We start from the raw sequence: 16,180 nt of genomic DNA on the forward strand, positions 1-16,180 counted from the left end.
GCTCTCCAAAAAAAGGTAAGGCACTAAACTGAATCAAATCGGAATCAGCATTTGATCTGGAGTGATGTGAGAACAAGGACAGGGTTAAAATGGCCCAGTGGACAATAGGAGCTAAATCATCACTCATTCCCAAACAAATCTCCACCAGAGACTCAAGGTTCCACCACAAAAACAAGGGAGATGAGTCCATTTAGTGCTGATGTAATCTAAAACTACATAATCAAAGTGAATCTAATCTTTCACAGGATATCAAAAGCAACTGAATCACCACCTGACTGTGATTATAGAGAGTCAGTTCAACAACAGAGTCATCAGGAGCAAAGGGAATTATAGCACGTGTCCACCATGGAATCAGAGGGAATGAATCGCCACAAGGGAATCTATTCAGAGTTGAGAAGCGAGGAGACAGTCACACAACACAGTAAAATCTGGGCTGGATTGGCTTGAGGTACGGTACAGGAGAGGAGCACAATTGATTGGCTTGATTGGTTTGGAAGGGGTTGTCGGACAGGGTAGGAGGAAGATATGATTATTAAGGCACACCCTTCAACCCCAAAACACCTCAGATCCATTTCTGATGTGTGGGGGATGGATAACGTCTCACTATGACAATTAACAACTTACCTGGGCTAAAGAACATTCTGCTAGAGCAATAAGGTTTCAGTCATGGTAACCGTAACACATGACAGAACTCGGTACGCAACAAACATTTGAGGTTCATAAATCTATTTTCATTTTACAGTCTTTAGAAAATAACACTCAATGACATGTCCCAGTGAACTTCAAACATTAGGGAAGCCGCAGTCTTTAAAGATAAAACAGAAAGCGTCCTATTCAAATGTGAAATTGGCATGGACGTTTGCATTTCTTTTCAGAGTCCTTTATAGGCCAGTAACTCTGTCAGGTACATGCTTGAGCTGATTGTGTCGTTTACCTTCAGGTGCGAGAGGCAGTTTGTGAGGAAGATGTGCCAGTTATTGAGGAAGAACTGCTTCTGACTGACACACAGCAGGCACGTCACCAGAGGATACAGAGCCTGAAAGAGAGGGGGGGGGGGAAATGGGGAAAAGAGAGGGGGGGAATGGGGAAAAGAGAGGGGGGAAAATGGGGAAAAGAGAGGGGGGAAAAATGGGGAAAAGAGGGGGGAAAATGGGGAAAAGAGGGGGGGAAAATGGGGAAAGAGAGGGGGGGAAATGGGGAAAGAGAGGGGGGGAAATGGGGAAAGAGGGAGACGAAAGTTAACAAGTTGACATAATAAAAAAAGAGAGAGGGAAAAGAGACGGGAGAGAGAAGTGGGAGGGAAGAGCTGACGTTACCAAAGAGTGCTTCTTCCTGGAGCTAAGGTCAAAGGTTGTCTGGTAGAGCATCTCCACAAAGTTCTTGAGGCACGGCACGTTGACTTCATTCTTCACCGCCTGCAGGGAGGGAGGAAGGGGTCACCACAGCTCATTCAATTAATACGTGTGACCAAAATGTTAACCTATTCCCTTTATAGTCACCACTATGGCCTATTTATTGCCTTACCTCCCTTATCCTACCTCATTTGCACACACTGTGTATAGACTTTTTCTATTGTGTTATTGACTGTACGTTTGTTTATCCCATGTGTAACTCTGTGCTGTTGTTTGTGTTGCCCTGCTTTGCTTTATCTTGGCCAGGTCGCAGTTGCAAATGAGAACTTGTCCTCAACTGGCCTACCTGGTTAAATAAAAGGTGGAAAAAAAAAAAATTCTGCACTACTTTCACCAGGGCCCACACTTAGGGAATAGTGTGCAATTTCAGATGCAGCCAATCTAATGTGCTTTCTATGGTAACTAACACAGTGTAATCTATCTGTGGAATGTGGGGTTTTCCCATGTTTTGTATTATGTTGTCTGGTTGGTACTCACAGCAGCAACAGGGATGAGGATCTCAACAAAGAGGCCAGCCAATGCATGCTTTATGTCCTTATCCTTCACCTCCAGGAAATACTGGGCACACTCCTGAGGAACACACAGAGCCATACCAACATGGATGAGGACAAACAGTGTGACAGATCCACAAACCCATTGGACACATAAAACCAAGACAGTGCAACGGATTCTCGCATATGGGCAGAATCAAAATGTATTTATCAGCTGATGTAAGAAGGGCTTTATATCACAAAGTGCTGTACAGAAACCCAGCCTAAAACCCCCAAATCTCTGCATATTACCCAACATATTCCATTAACATGCTGGGAAAAAAAATCAGGGCTTGTTTCAAGGGGAGCATATTGAGCAAGATTTTTGCTGCCGTATTGAGCTTAACGACAAGGCATTGCTCCGTTCAGTGCTCTTGGCTGGGCCTACAACGCACACACTCCTCTTGGCACAATGTTCTGCTATCTGATCGTTACTCTGGCTTTATGAGGCTCTGCTACAGAGAGCTGCTGAGTCCCAACAAAAGGGCTGCAGTAAAACCTCTAATGGGTCTACAGTGGTTCCGCTGAGAGCCATCAGTCGAGCATACGGAGCCACTCGGACACAATCAGACATACAGTACCGTACAGTCTGGGCATCCAGTAGATTAGATCAACGTCTGTTGCTTGGACACATCAGGGTTGAATTCACCAAAAACTGAAGTTTTGAAAACAGGGAAGGAATGCCTGAACTTGTCCAATGAGGAACGCTTCTTTTCTTGGTACGGTTTGCTACGGTGTGCTCTAAATGAACCTGACCCAGGATAACTGACCTGCATGAACTGGAAGGAGGCCTCGAAGTCCTCCACGGGGTACATCTTGACCCTGAAGAACTTCATGCCCATGATGAGGCTGATGATGCTCTGGACCACGTAGGGGCTCTGCTCCTTCTGCCTCAGCTCCTTCAGCTCCGTGATGAACTTCTTACGCACCGCCTGGAACCTGGAGTGACCAACGCACATTACACCGATTTAGCGTCTGACTCAGCCTCTGATTCAACGGACTGAGTCTTTCATAAGGAGTTGGCGCATTTTTAACATGTAGTTTAGAAGTGGCATGTGAATAAAACAGGAGTGACCTGTTCAGTTATTTCGACGGTGTTGAGAGGACTTGAACATGGAAAAACACCAAGGAGAAAACGCTTACTTTGACTGTGTGAGAACTCCGATGACCTCCGCATACAGGTCTGCTATGATGTGCACATTGCCAGTGTTGGGGCCGGAGTACCTGTCAATCAGAAGACATCGTTGACCCACCCACACAAAGTGAAGTAGCTCTCGTAATATTTTAACATGGGTGTACGAAGACACTGACCCATAAACAGACCTGTGAGAAGCAGCTGAACAAACAAAACTATTAAAGGAAATATCATCCCAAACAGTCATCTCTGTAAAAACCAGAGGTATGTGGCTGTATAATGTAGGGTTGAAACAGTTGAGTGACGGTTTACTCAACTTGTCTAACAAGTGGCGATTGTGTTTTCTGTAAGTGACAATGATGTGGACAGGCCATAAAGTCACACACATGGGTTATAAAAACAGTCTATCCAAACAGTAATGAGTAATGAGTCACTGCGCTGCAGAGCCAAAACCACTCAGGAATATTATCTGTGTTGGACTTAGAGTACTGTACTGTATATAGCCCTCACAACTCAACTGTGGACATCGAAGCCAGTTCCATTGCGTTTTTTCATTGTTCCCCTCAAAGCAGGGACTGATTTAGACCTGGGAAACAGGTGTGTGCAATTAATTATCAGGTAGAACAGAAAACCAGCAGGCTCCGGCCCTCGCAGGGTCAGAATGAACACCGCTGGTATATATATATATATATCAGACCTAGGCAGAAAAAAAGCTGTAACTTATTTATTTATTTGAAAATACCAACTTTTCAAATACTCAAGGTAGTCGAATTTAGTCTATATAGTTACAACTAAAAGGCAAAAATGATTTGATATTCAAATACAGGTCTCCAAAAAACAATAACATTTGAAACTATTTTGAATACCTCTCAGAAAACCAAAGCAACATTTTAAAATATTTGAATATATGCAATTAAATTGAAAACCAACAAAATATTTGATGAAGAACCAATATCTACAAGTTAGTGAAATTGGTTTTTTTTTTTAAGGGAAAAAAAAGGATCATAAGCACATGGTTTTAAGGGCTCTTAGATATACATCTTAATACAGCCTATTTACCCTAGAACTAAACATGAGGGACATTCAAATCACCTCAACATTAGAGTAGACCAATTGTGCAGCTTCAAAATGACTGACAAATGTATTTTCATAATGGCTGAGACAGGTAATACAGTAATACTTGACATGAAGTTCTTTGTAACTTTGTGATTATTACCGTAGCAAAGTTGTTACATAATAATAGAGTTATTCCATGGAATAGGGAACAGTCACCTGGTAGCATGCCAGGGCACATTCTCAGAGAACCCCCACGTTTTAAGATGACCACCATCATGCCTGTTCCCAAGAACTCCATGGCTTCATGCCACAATGACTACCTCCTTGTAGCACTCACATCTGTAATCATGAAGTGCTTTGAGAGGCTGGTTACGGCACACGTCAACGTCATAGTGCCAGACAGTTTAGACCCACTACAATTTGCAGACCACCTCAACAGTTCCACAGACGACGCAATCTCAATTGTGCCCTCACCCACTTAGATAAGACAGCTCAGCATTCAACACCATTGTCCCCTCCAAGCTTGTCACCAAGCTTAGGACCCTAGGTCTGAACACCTTCCTCTGCAACTGGATCCTGGACTTCCTGACGTGCCGACCCCAGGTGGTGAGGGTAGACAACGTCACTTCCGCCACACTGACCCTCAACACGGGGGCCCCACAGGGGTGTGTGCTCAGTCCCCTCCAGTACTCCCTGATCACCCACAACTCCAATACCATCAAGTTCTGAGGACACGACGGTGGTAGGCCTGATGACCGGCCACGATGCGACAGCCTACAGGTGGGTGGTCAGTGACCTGGCAGGGTAGGGCTGAAACAGCCTCTCCCTCAAAGTCACTAAGACCAAGGAGGGGGGGGGGGGGGGCAGGCATGTCCCCATCCACGGGGCTGTAGTGAAGTCAGTCAAGAACATCAATTTCCTCAGTGTCCAAATCAGTAGGAACTTAATATGGTCATACACTCGCACAGTGAAGGTGCGACAGCACCTTCTCCCTCAGGAGGTTGAAAAGGTTTGGCATGGGCCCTCAAATCCTCAAAATGGGACTGCCCATTAACATCACTGGGGCAGGGCTCCCTGCCATCCAGGACCTCTACATCAGGGGTTTGAAAGGAAGGTCAAGAAAACCGTTCCAGACTCCAACTACTCAAGCCATAGACTGTTCTCTCTGCTTCTGCACAGCAAGTGCCATCGGTGCATCAAGTCTGACACCAACAGGCTCCTGAACAGATTCAATCCCATAGCCATAAGACTGCTTAATTTCTAACAGAATGGCTACACAGACTATCGGAGTTGACCTTCGTAATTTATTCTTATTTTTGCACCGTCTCCATGCACACTCACAGGGTCTTACATACTACGCACACCGATACTCCTCACATACAAAATGCCCACTCCACAGTTTGCGAAGACACACACACGTATGCACATACTTCTACACTGACTCTACACACACACACACACACACACAATCACCCTATAAGCTGCTGCTACTCTGTTTATCATACATCCTGATGCCTGGTCACCTTACCCCTATACATATCCACCTCTATCAATCCGGTATCCCTAAACATTGTAAATATTGTACTGGAACTGACTCTGCATACGCATATATAGTAGTATGCTGTATATAGTATAGTTTGTGTTATTTCTATATCGTGTGTTTTTGTTCTACCTTGTTAGTTTTAGTATTACATTTTTATTGATTACTGCATTTGTAGGATTAGCGCTTACAAGAAAGGCATATCACTGTACTTGTGCATGTGACATTAAAATGTGAAACTTCCTTGTGTACAGTAGTTACAAAAACTGTAATTGCCGCGCAATTAAAATGCTACTACGAAAGTATTATATAACACGCTCATAAAAATGTTGCGCCAAAAGTAATTACAGTTTTATTACACAGGCACAAGAACACTTTAATGTTAAACGTTTAGGAGAATGCTCACAGTAATAAAATATTTCTATTAAGTGTCGGAAGGAACCTAAATATCCCAAAACGGCCTTGTTGAATCAACTACAGCAGAGTTCAGTGGGAAATCATGTTACTCTGTATTCCGAGTAAACTATCCCTTTAAAGATGGTATTGTGTGTGTGCTTGAAAAAACACTTACCCTCGGCTCGACAAAGAGGTTCAACTTGCTGTTTGCAAATGGCTTTGAATTACTCTACAGTATTTTCAGCTTTCATCAAATTAATTGAAGCTTTTAACCTTTTCAGTGGCATGTTGAAAGAGCCATACAATAGTTGAGCGTCACAACTTATTTATTCTTCCCTCCACAAAATATAATTGGCTTGACGTGATAATGTAAACCTGGGGCAATGGACATTCGGGAGAATGGAGATCTCCTGAATTGTCCGATAGAAATGTATTCGGTAGATCAAAGTATCAAATATGTGTAGATCAAAGTCTGGTATACTGGAATAGTACAGGAGATTGTGTTTGCACAAATCATTCAATTTTTATCCTCAACATACAGTTCCAGATACAGCCCTGCCATTAGCTGAAGGCAGCCAATCCAATAGTTTCAAAAAAAGATATATATATATGTTTTTTAAACCAACCACTTCCTGAGATCAGTATTCAAATATTTAAAAGTACTTGCTTTCTCAGATCTGTATTCAAATAGCTGTAGTCACTTCCTAAGTAACTATTTGTTCCCCTGAATTGATCACAAAGGATAGTTATAACTAGAGTCATCCCAGGTCTGGTGTGTGTGTGTCGTTTACACTTACCCCTCTTTGTGTTTAAAGTGCTTGAATGCCAGGTTCAGAACTTCATGTACTAAAGCGTCTGGCACTGGATGAAGAGGAATCTGTGACGCAAACATTAAATCACCAGTCATAATAGGCACATTGATACTTCATGCTGTCTCCCTCTCTCTTTGCTAACATTCATTCTCCTCCCTGTTGTAGCCAAGGACAACCAAGCTCTATGCTCAGTCAGGGCTGGTTGGTCTAAGCGTGTGGTTTGGATTAGTCTGCTGTCGGTCTAGATGGTGTAGTTTAGGATGACAGCTCGGTATGCTGACATTGCATTGACCACACTAAGGGAGAGGACTCATTTATTTTTATACCCCCTTTTTTCTCCCCAATTTCGTGATCTACAATAGCGATCTTGTCTCATCACTGCAACTCCCCAACAGGCTAAGGAGAGGCCGAAGGTAGAGTCATGTGTCCTTCAAAACATGACACGCCAAATCACAATTCTTACCACCCGCTCGCTTAACCAGCGCACCAATGTGTCGGAGGATTAACCGCTCAACGGACGACTGAAGTCAGCTTGCAGGTGCCCGGCACAAGGAGTCGTTAGAGCCCCCCCCGGCCAAACCCTCCCCTAACCCGGACGACGCAGGCCAAACCCTCCCCTAACCCGGACGACACAGGCCAAACCCTCCCCTAACCCGGACGACGCAGGCCAATTTTGCACCGCCCAATGGGAATTCCCGGTCACGGCCGGTTGGGACAGAGCCTGGGATCGAACCCAGGTCTAATGACGCATCAAGCGCTGCGATGCAGTGCCTTAGACCGCTGCGCCACTCGGGACGCTGGGAGAGGACTGACAGCACAGACAAACAAACAGAAGTAAAGTTAAAACAGGACTTACCTGTTTTAAAACTTCTACTGAAACTAAACAGAAAATGAAATCTATGGCTAAATCCCTCCGCTCCAATAGGTAGTCTTTATCCCGATGCTGTTCATCCCTATGGAGAGAGAGAGAGAGAGAGAGAGAGAGAGAGAGAGAGAGAGAGAGAGAGAGGGTTATGACGGACTGAATAACACTAAACAAGCTTACCAGAAACAGATTGATTGTTCAGGAGCAGGAAGTGAGGGGAGGACAGGAGAGAGGGATGAGCAGATAACAGGAGTATCGTACCCTTTGGACTTGGTGCTGGAACGAGGCCTGTACTCATACGACTCATCCTCGGTGCCACTCTGCCGCCGGTACCAGTCAAACAGTGTGCGCAACAGGGAGGGCAAACAGTGTTCCGCTATGGAGCTCATAGAGCTTATTAACTGTGAGAAGAGCACGCAGACGCTTCACAATAGAGTCGACACACGTTATTATAGCTTACCAGAGGATGAGAATGTACAACAAAAAAAGTAAAATACATAAATACAAACATCTTCACGGGAACAGACAGCTTCATCGCCAATATTACACACATCATTACACACAGACAGAGGCGCTATATTTTATGTAGACAGCCCATTCTACCACCACAGAGAAAAGGCTCCACTGTAAGTTGAGATGAGGAGAAAGGAGGATGCAGGGAAAGGGATACAGGGGAGTGGGGGGGGGGGGGTCTAGAAAGAGAGAGGGATTGCGGGGAGATGACGTAATTACTGGGTGACATACAGTAGAGAACAGGATGTATCGACTGGGATTGTGAGTGCGGTGTTCGCTGACGTGTCGAGCACAGTGAGGTCCTATCCTATTGAGCGGCTAGCTGGCGCTGCAGCCGCCACAGCAAAGGGCTCTGCAGTGGCCCTACAGTGAGTACGTCAGGGCCGACCAACAAACAGGCTCTGGCTGAAATACCTCCTCAGCACTTTGATCATCAGATCAAATATGTTAAACGAACAGAGGGTGAATTGCAACCTCATACCATGGATATTTTATCAACATCATGGTAGACAAAATGGTAGGGGTATAGAGCCATAATGCTCGCAATAAATGTACGTGGTTTACGGTACATTATCCTCAGTTGTTCTTCTATAACATGCACCAGAGCAATCATAGTCATATGTATGTCAAGTGTGTAGTGTTCACAGTCAGGCAATATGCAGCTGGGCCGAGTAATCGTACCTTTCCGCACAATGAATGGCGCGTGCCTGAATTAAGTGCATGTCAGTGTATGCTGTGAGGGGCAGTGTGCTGAGGGTGCTGGATGATGGATGCTGGGAGGGAGAGTTATGCAACTGCTCTCTGAGCCCTCCAGGCGCCAGGCGGACACACTCCAGCGCCCGACACTGATTTAGTGCGGAGGATGACACAGCGATTCTGTGCCCACTCCCCTCCCCCTCCCTGTATGCCCCCTCTCCCTCACCCAGTCACAATGGAGGCAGCTGGATCTATAGCGCCATATCCTCATTGACTTTGTGTTGTGCTGAACAAAGCACTCCGCAGCAGCTCCATTGTTCAAAGTTCTGCAGGAACCAGTTGGAGATGAGGGATGCATGGGGCACTGTGGGGATTGCTTGGGTGGAGCTGGAGAATTCAACTACTGTATGGATGGGAGGGTGGGGGAGGGAGGGATAGACTATGTAACAATGCATGTGCACACACACACACACACACACACACATTAGAACTCACCTGATCAAATTGCGCATCTTCCCCTCTTTGGAGGGATCGCGACAACAGTTTCTCCTGAGGGAGAGAAAGACAGAAACAGGGCTGTCAGTCAAGTTCGCAAAGGACAAATATGGATTCCTGACATAATAGGACCCCCATGTCACTGATACCAGCAGACCCCTGGATGTGGGGCCAGGTGAAACAGGAGATGAGACAATGCGCGCTGACACGGTCGCCAGGTGTACGGTGTTTCCTCCGACACATTGGTGCGGCTGGCTTCCGGGTTAAGCGGGCATTGTGTCAAGAAGCAAAGCATTGTGTCAAGAAGCAGTGCGGCTTGGCTGGGTCGTGTTTCAGGGGACGCGCAGCTCTCGACCGTCGCCTCTCCCGAGTCCGTACGGGAGTTGCAACGATGGGACAATTGGAACCAACGAAATTGGGGAGAAAAAAATATATATATACAGTGGGGCAAAAAAGTATTTAGTCAGCCACCAATTGTGCAAGTTCTCCCACTTAAAAAGATGAGAGAGGCCTGTAATGTTCATCATAGGTACACTTAAAAAATGACAGACAAAATGAGAAAATCCAGAAAATCACATTGTAGGATTTTTTATGAAATTATTTGCAAATTATGGTGGAAAATAAGTATTTGGTCAATAACAAAAGTTCTCAATACTTTGTTATACACCCTTTGTTGGCAATGACAGAGGTCAAACGTTTTCTGTAAGTCTTCACAAGGTTTTCACACACTGTTGCTGGTATTTTGGCCCATTCCTCCATGCAGATCTCCTCTAGAGCAGTGATGTTTTGGGGCTGTTGCTGGGCAACACGGACTTTCAACTCCCTCCAAAGATTTTCTATGGGGTTGAGATCTGGAGACTGGCTAGGCCACTCCAGGACCTTGAAATGCTTCTTACGAAGCCACTCCGTTGCCCGGGCGATGTGTTTGGGATCATTGTCATGCTGAAAGACCCAGCCACGTTTCATCTTCAAAGCCCTTGCTGTTGGGAGGAGGTTTTCACTCGAAATCTCACGATACATGGCCCCATTCATTCTTTCCTTTACACGGATCAGTCGTCCTGGTCCCTTTGCAGAAAAACAGCCCCAAAGTATGATGTTTTCACCCCCATGCTTCACAGTAGGTATGATGTTCTTTGGATGCAACTCGGCATTCTTTGTCCTCCAAACACGACGAGTTGAGATTTGACCAAAAAGTTATATTTTGATTTCATCTGACCATATGACATTCTCCCAATCTTCTGGATCATCCAAATGCTCTCTAGCAAACTTCAGACGGGCCTGGACATGTACTGGCTTAAGCAGGGGGACACGTCTGGCACTGCAGGATTTGAGTCCCTGGAGGCGTAGTGTGTTACTGATGGTAGGCTTTGTTATTTTGGTCCCAGCTCTCTGCAGGTCATTCACTAGGTGTGGTTCTGGGATTTTTGCTCACCGTTCTTGTGATCATTTTGACCCCACGGGGTGAGATCTTGCGTGGAGCCCCAGAACGAGGGAGATTATCAGTGGTCTTGTATGTCTTCCATTTCCTAATAATTGCTCCCACAGTTGATTTCTTCAAACCAAGCTGCTTACCTATTGCAGATTCAGTCTTCCCAGCCTGGTGCAGGTCTACAATTTTGTTTCTGGTGTCCTTTGACAGCTCTTTGGTCTTGGCCATAGTGGAGTTTGGAGTGTGACTGTTTGAGGTTGTGGACAGGTGTCTTTTATACTGATAACAACTTTAAACAAGTGCCATTAATACAGGTAACGAGTGGAGGACAGAGGAGCCTCTTAAAGAAGAAGTTACAGGTCTGTGAGAGCCAGAAATCTTGCTTGTTTGAAGGTGACCAAATACTTATTTTCCACCATAATTTGCAAATAAATTCATTAAAAATCCTACAATGTGATTTTCTTGAAAGAAATGTCTCATTTTCTCTGTCATAGTTGAAGTGTACCTATGATGAAAATTACAGGCCTCTCTCATCTTTTTAAGTGGCAGAGCTTGCACAATTGGTGGCTGACTAAATACTTTTTTGCCCCACTGTACACACATAGTCTGTGTGTATATAATGTTTATTTTTGTGCCTCACGTGCCAGATTGAAGTGCCCGGCAGGCAGGATACGGCCCCTGGGCCGTACTTTTAGCCCCCCCCCCCGCCCGCCCCGATATAGAGTATAGCAATTGACAGTGAACGAGCTCTGCCATCAGCCTGGGGTCATTACCAGCCTAGCAGCCCCTGAGTAGACAGTCAGTCAGGAGTCTATTTACCAGCTGACCACTGGACAAACACACCAGCCAGGGACCAGGGAGAGAGAATGACGGGGTGAGAGAGAAAGAAGGGGTGAGAGAGAGGGGATGGCAGCAGATCGAGGGAAGCACTCAGATAAATGAATAGAGAGATGAAAAGAGCTAAATGGAGAGAACAGTCGAGTGTCCAACACACACACACCTCCCAGCCCCTAGCTAAGGCATGGGATTACACCTCCCACGGAGTCTCGATATCCGGGTAGAAAAAGCTCTAGATTCCTAGAAAAATGTTATTGCTCCAATTCTGGGAAAGCACATTGGAATGTGCCTCATTTCTCACACTCTAGACGTTCACACACACAGAGGAAGAAATCACACACATACACCCCTCCAAGTTTAAGGATGTGTCTGTTTACAGACTGAACATTAAGCAGTCACTAGAAAAATGACATTTAACCTCTTTGGCCCTTAGTTCCTGCTACAGAGCAGTACTTGGCTAAGGACACGGCCTGATTAACAGCTAGTGAGAATAGCCTTAAACGTTTTGCTTAATTCCAAATAAACAGTTAGTTCCCCTATTTGTAGTGGCTCGCCTATGTAGATCTGAAAGGTAAAAGCACATTGCAATATCGGTCAGAATATTGCTTCAATGGGCCTCCCGAGTGGAGCAGCGGTCTAAAGCACTGCATTGCTTGAGGAGTCACTGCAGACCCGGGTTCGATCCCAGGCTGTCTCACAGGCGGCTGTGACCGGGAGACTCATGAGGCGGCGCACCATTGGCCCAGCATCATCCGGGTTAGGGGAGGGTTTGGCCTGCCGGGATTTCCTTGTCCCATCGTGCTCTAGCGACTCGTGGCGGGCTTGGCACCTGCAAGCTGACTTCAGTCGCTAGCTGGACGATGTTTCCTCTGACACATTGGTGCGGCTGGCTTCCAGGTTAAGCGAGCAGTGTCAAGAAGCAGTGCAGCTTGGCAAGGTCGTGTTTCGGAGGACCGTCGCCTCTGCCGTGTCCGTAAGGGAGTTGCAGCGATGGGACAAGACTAACTAAAATTGGATATCACGAAATTGGGGACAAAAGGGGTCAAATAAATGAATATATTTTTTTTTATTGCTTCACCTATCCAATTCTTTCAGACAAGTGCCTAGGATTCAGGGCTAGGGGTTGATTTGAAATGTGGCCTTACTTCCTCGCTCTCAGATCACAGCAACTCACCAGCGGTTCAGCCATCACCACCTCAATCTTCTTCTCAGCCAGCACAGCAAACTCAGCCAACAGGCTCTTGATGACAAACTCCCCGGGCTTGAGCTCGGGGTCGATGGTGATGCTCGACATGGCGGCGGCGTTTCGCTTCTCCCACGACAGGGGGGCCACGGAGGGGGCGCGGCGTCTACTCACACTGCTGACTGGGGCCGAGGCTGCAGGGAGAGAGAGAGGGGACAGGTCAGAGACACTGCTTAGAGAGAGCAGGCAGTGATTCTGAACACCATCACATGACTGGAGGTCAGGAGTCAGCTATAATCCAAACAGAGAGAGAGAGCAGTGGAGAGATGAAAGAGAGAAGGAACCTCAATAATCAACCTAAAACACACAGAGGAGCTATGCTAGTATGCCAGTGGGTGCTCAGTGGAAGACAACAAAAAAAATCTACACATTTGATTAGCCTATAACCTATTGGTTGCTTGATTTCACTAGAAAAGTTTACCATCACCCAACTAACTGCAGGCTATGAGGACAGCACACATTCAATGTTGGGTAAAAGGGATGTAGCATTGGTCTCTGGCCTCACTGGACTACACCGAATCAAACCCAAATGAGTTGACCAACCAAGAGCAACAATATACACGGAGTGTACAAAATATTAATAAGGCCTTCCTAATATTGAGTTGCGCCCCCTTTCCACTCTGAACAGCCTCAATTTGTCAGGACATGGACTCTACAAGGTGTCGAAAGCCTTCCACAGGGATGCTGGCCCATAGGCCCACAGTTGTGTCAAGTTAGCTGGATGTTCTTTGGGTGGTGAACCATTTTTGATACACACAGGAAACTGTTGGAGGTGAAACACATCAGCATTGCAGTTCTTGACACAAACCAGAGCGCCTGGCACCTGCTACCATACCCTGTTCAGGGGCACTTAAATATTTTGTCTTGCCTATTCACCCTCTGAATGGCAGACATACACAATCCATGTCTCAATTGTCTCAAGGCTTAAAAATCCTTCTTTAACCTGTCTCCTTCCATAGCTTTCACCTGGTCAGGTCTCTTGTTCTTAATGTTTTGTATACTCTGTGTTAGCGCATGAGAAGTTAAAACAGACGCAGATTCACCCTCCCTGCCCCATTGCACAAACACAGTTATGTAAATAGGAATATCAAAGAACCCAGCAGATTAGAGTGAAAAACTTCACATAAACTGTGCACAGAAGCGTTCAATATTTAGACAAGCTTCCTGTAACACGTTCCTAGAGGGGTCAGGATGGAAACTAAACTCACAGAGAGGAGTGTGTGTGAATGTGCGCCCTTATGTGAGGGTTGGTTGGTACCAGGGTTTCCGTTAATCAAATGAAAGGCCGATAAACCTGCCGGACAAAAATGACATGGAACCACAAAATAATGCTTTTTAAATCATTCATGGAAATACCAGTCGAAGTAAATACATTTGACAGTCATACTTATCGGTCTATAGGTAAAATGTGCATCATTTAGTGGAATACATTTTTCTTGCCTGTGTATTTTTGTTAGTTGTTGGATAAATAAGATACACAATGACTATCAGACACACACAGCATCCAGCTGGATTTCTCCTGCAGCTCCTCAGCTGGTTGCCACTGGAGGAGAAAAAAAATGCATCTGCTTTTATAAACCCTGTCATTGCGCAACAATGCTAAATGCAATGTTAAAATTAGTTTTGTTTCTCAACTGGAATTTGAAGTGCGCCTCCCATTCACCATTCAATTGCAGGCAACAGGCTATCAAGCGAGTCACCAACCACTTTACAATGTGAGCTGGAGGCACTATGCATTTAAGAAATACTTCATTGTTTGAAACCTAAAACATTTTATTTCATATTATGAGGCATGTCGTACCTTGCTACAAAGTAGCCTATAGGCACAATCTGACCATGGAAATGTAGAGGCAATGATTTTATAATTCACATTTTATTGATCACATAGATCTATTTAGCAGATGTCATTGCGGGTATAGTGAAAGGCTTGTATAAAGACTTCATAGGAGTGAGTTTCAAGTTAGGGAATGGTTGACAATTTATCCTACCATTTCTACTGTTCTGCGTGCCAGTTATGATTTTCATATGCTCATTTATCATAACAATATGAATTAAAATGATTAAAAAGAGTCAACTAATGCGAGAATACCAAACCCGTTGCCATATTGATATGCCGTGATTCATTGGCGGCTAAAGAAATGAGCACATGGAACTCAGTCTATAGGCCAATGCAGCAGTAGGCCTATAATTGCCCTTGCTCTTTCACACACACTGAGGATTGGTGATTATCTAGGGGGAGATTGTTGTAAAATAGTTTAATGTGAGGAACTACAGTTAATATATTATAATTTGTAAAGATGTACTATAATTTGTAATGGATGTAAAAAAACAACACTTTCCTACATTTCTATGCAGCAGGCCAGAGAAACCAGATTTTCTTATCGTCTTTTCTTTGAAGTGCTCAATGTTAGCAATCAACAAATGGACAAATCTCTTAAATGATGGTTATGAAATAAACCAAAACTTGTTTCACAAGTGTAGCAGGTTGTGGACTACGCAAGCAATGTTTCCACTCCAAGAATGAGAACGGTAAAATCACAAATTAATACATGCATTAACAGAAATGTATGTAACCAAATGACAGGGATTAACAGTACATTTGATACTGGTGTCATATGTTTTTATTTATTTATTTTACCTTTATTTAACCAGGTAGGCAAGTTGAGAACAAGTTCTCATTTACAATTGCGACCTTCACCATGTAAATGGTGAATAAAAATAAATTAATCAAAAGAGCAAAACATTCACACAATGAAACAATGAATGTGCAAGAATTGGCAGGAGACAGCTCAGCCAATCTAGAGATTAACTGTTGTCTCAACATTTTTAATTATACAAAAAGCCACATTATCTTCACACATATTTTAGATGCATTTAACTGACAGAGCAACTCAATAATCAGCTCGGCCTATTGCCAAGGGCGCTGCCCAAATAGGCATAGGCCTACGAGCCTGTGATTTGAAACGAACCAAATACTTCTTCTGGATATTTTCCATGGGAAGTTAAGCCCTGGAATTTGGGAAATTTTGCTTAAATTCATCAAAAAAGTTAGCTTATAACAGTGAAACTTATTTTTGTGGGATACACAAGGCAGTTCTAGGTCTTGCAGCATATTTTGGTTAAACTATCCCCAATTCAAATGGAAGTGCAACCCTCAGCATGTACAGTGCACTCCTCCATCACATGTCCAGCTGATTCTCAAGATCTTGCACCCTAACGAG

At 44.7% G+C, this 16,180-nt stretch overlaps 1 protein-coding gene across 32 annotated transcripts in view; it reads right to left on the bottom strand.

The window, feature by feature from the left end:
* The window catches only part of LOC109898017 (protein furry homolog-like), a 91,594-nt gene that overhangs the window by 34,673 nt on the left and 40,741 nt on the right, over positions 1–16,180 (bottom strand). For all 32 annotated transcript variants that reach the window (XM_031833500.1, XM_031833499.1, XM_031833470.1 and 29 more), the window contains 10 exons: positions 12,891–13,093; positions 9,451–9,504; positions 8,008–8,147; positions 7,738–7,834; positions 6,867–6,946; positions 3,086–3,166; positions 2,713–2,881; positions 1,890–1,982; positions 1,317–1,415; positions 935–1,036 (listed from right to left, as the gene is read on the bottom strand). In XM_031833500.1, the coding sequence (XP_031689360.1) occupies positions 935–1,036; positions 1,317–1,415; positions 1,890–1,982; positions 2,713–2,881; positions 3,086–3,166; positions 6,867–6,946; positions 7,738–7,834; positions 8,008–8,147; positions 9,451–9,504; positions 12,891–13,010 (1,035 nt within the window). In that variant the 5' untranslated portion in view covers positions 13,011–13,093. The remainder of the gene's footprint in view (positions 1–934; positions 1,037–1,316; positions 1,416–1,889; positions 1,983–2,712; positions 2,882–3,085; positions 3,167–6,866; positions 6,947–7,737; positions 7,835–8,007; positions 8,148–9,450; positions 9,505–12,890; positions 13,094–16,180) is intronic.

Source organism: Oncorhynchus kisutch, linkage group LG10 (assembly GCF_002021735.2).
Source record: "Oncorhynchus kisutch isolate 150728-3 linkage group LG10, Okis_V2, whole genome shotgun sequence".
NCBI lineage: Eukaryota > Metazoa > Chordata > Actinopteri > Salmoniformes > Salmonidae > Oncorhynchus > Oncorhynchus kisutch.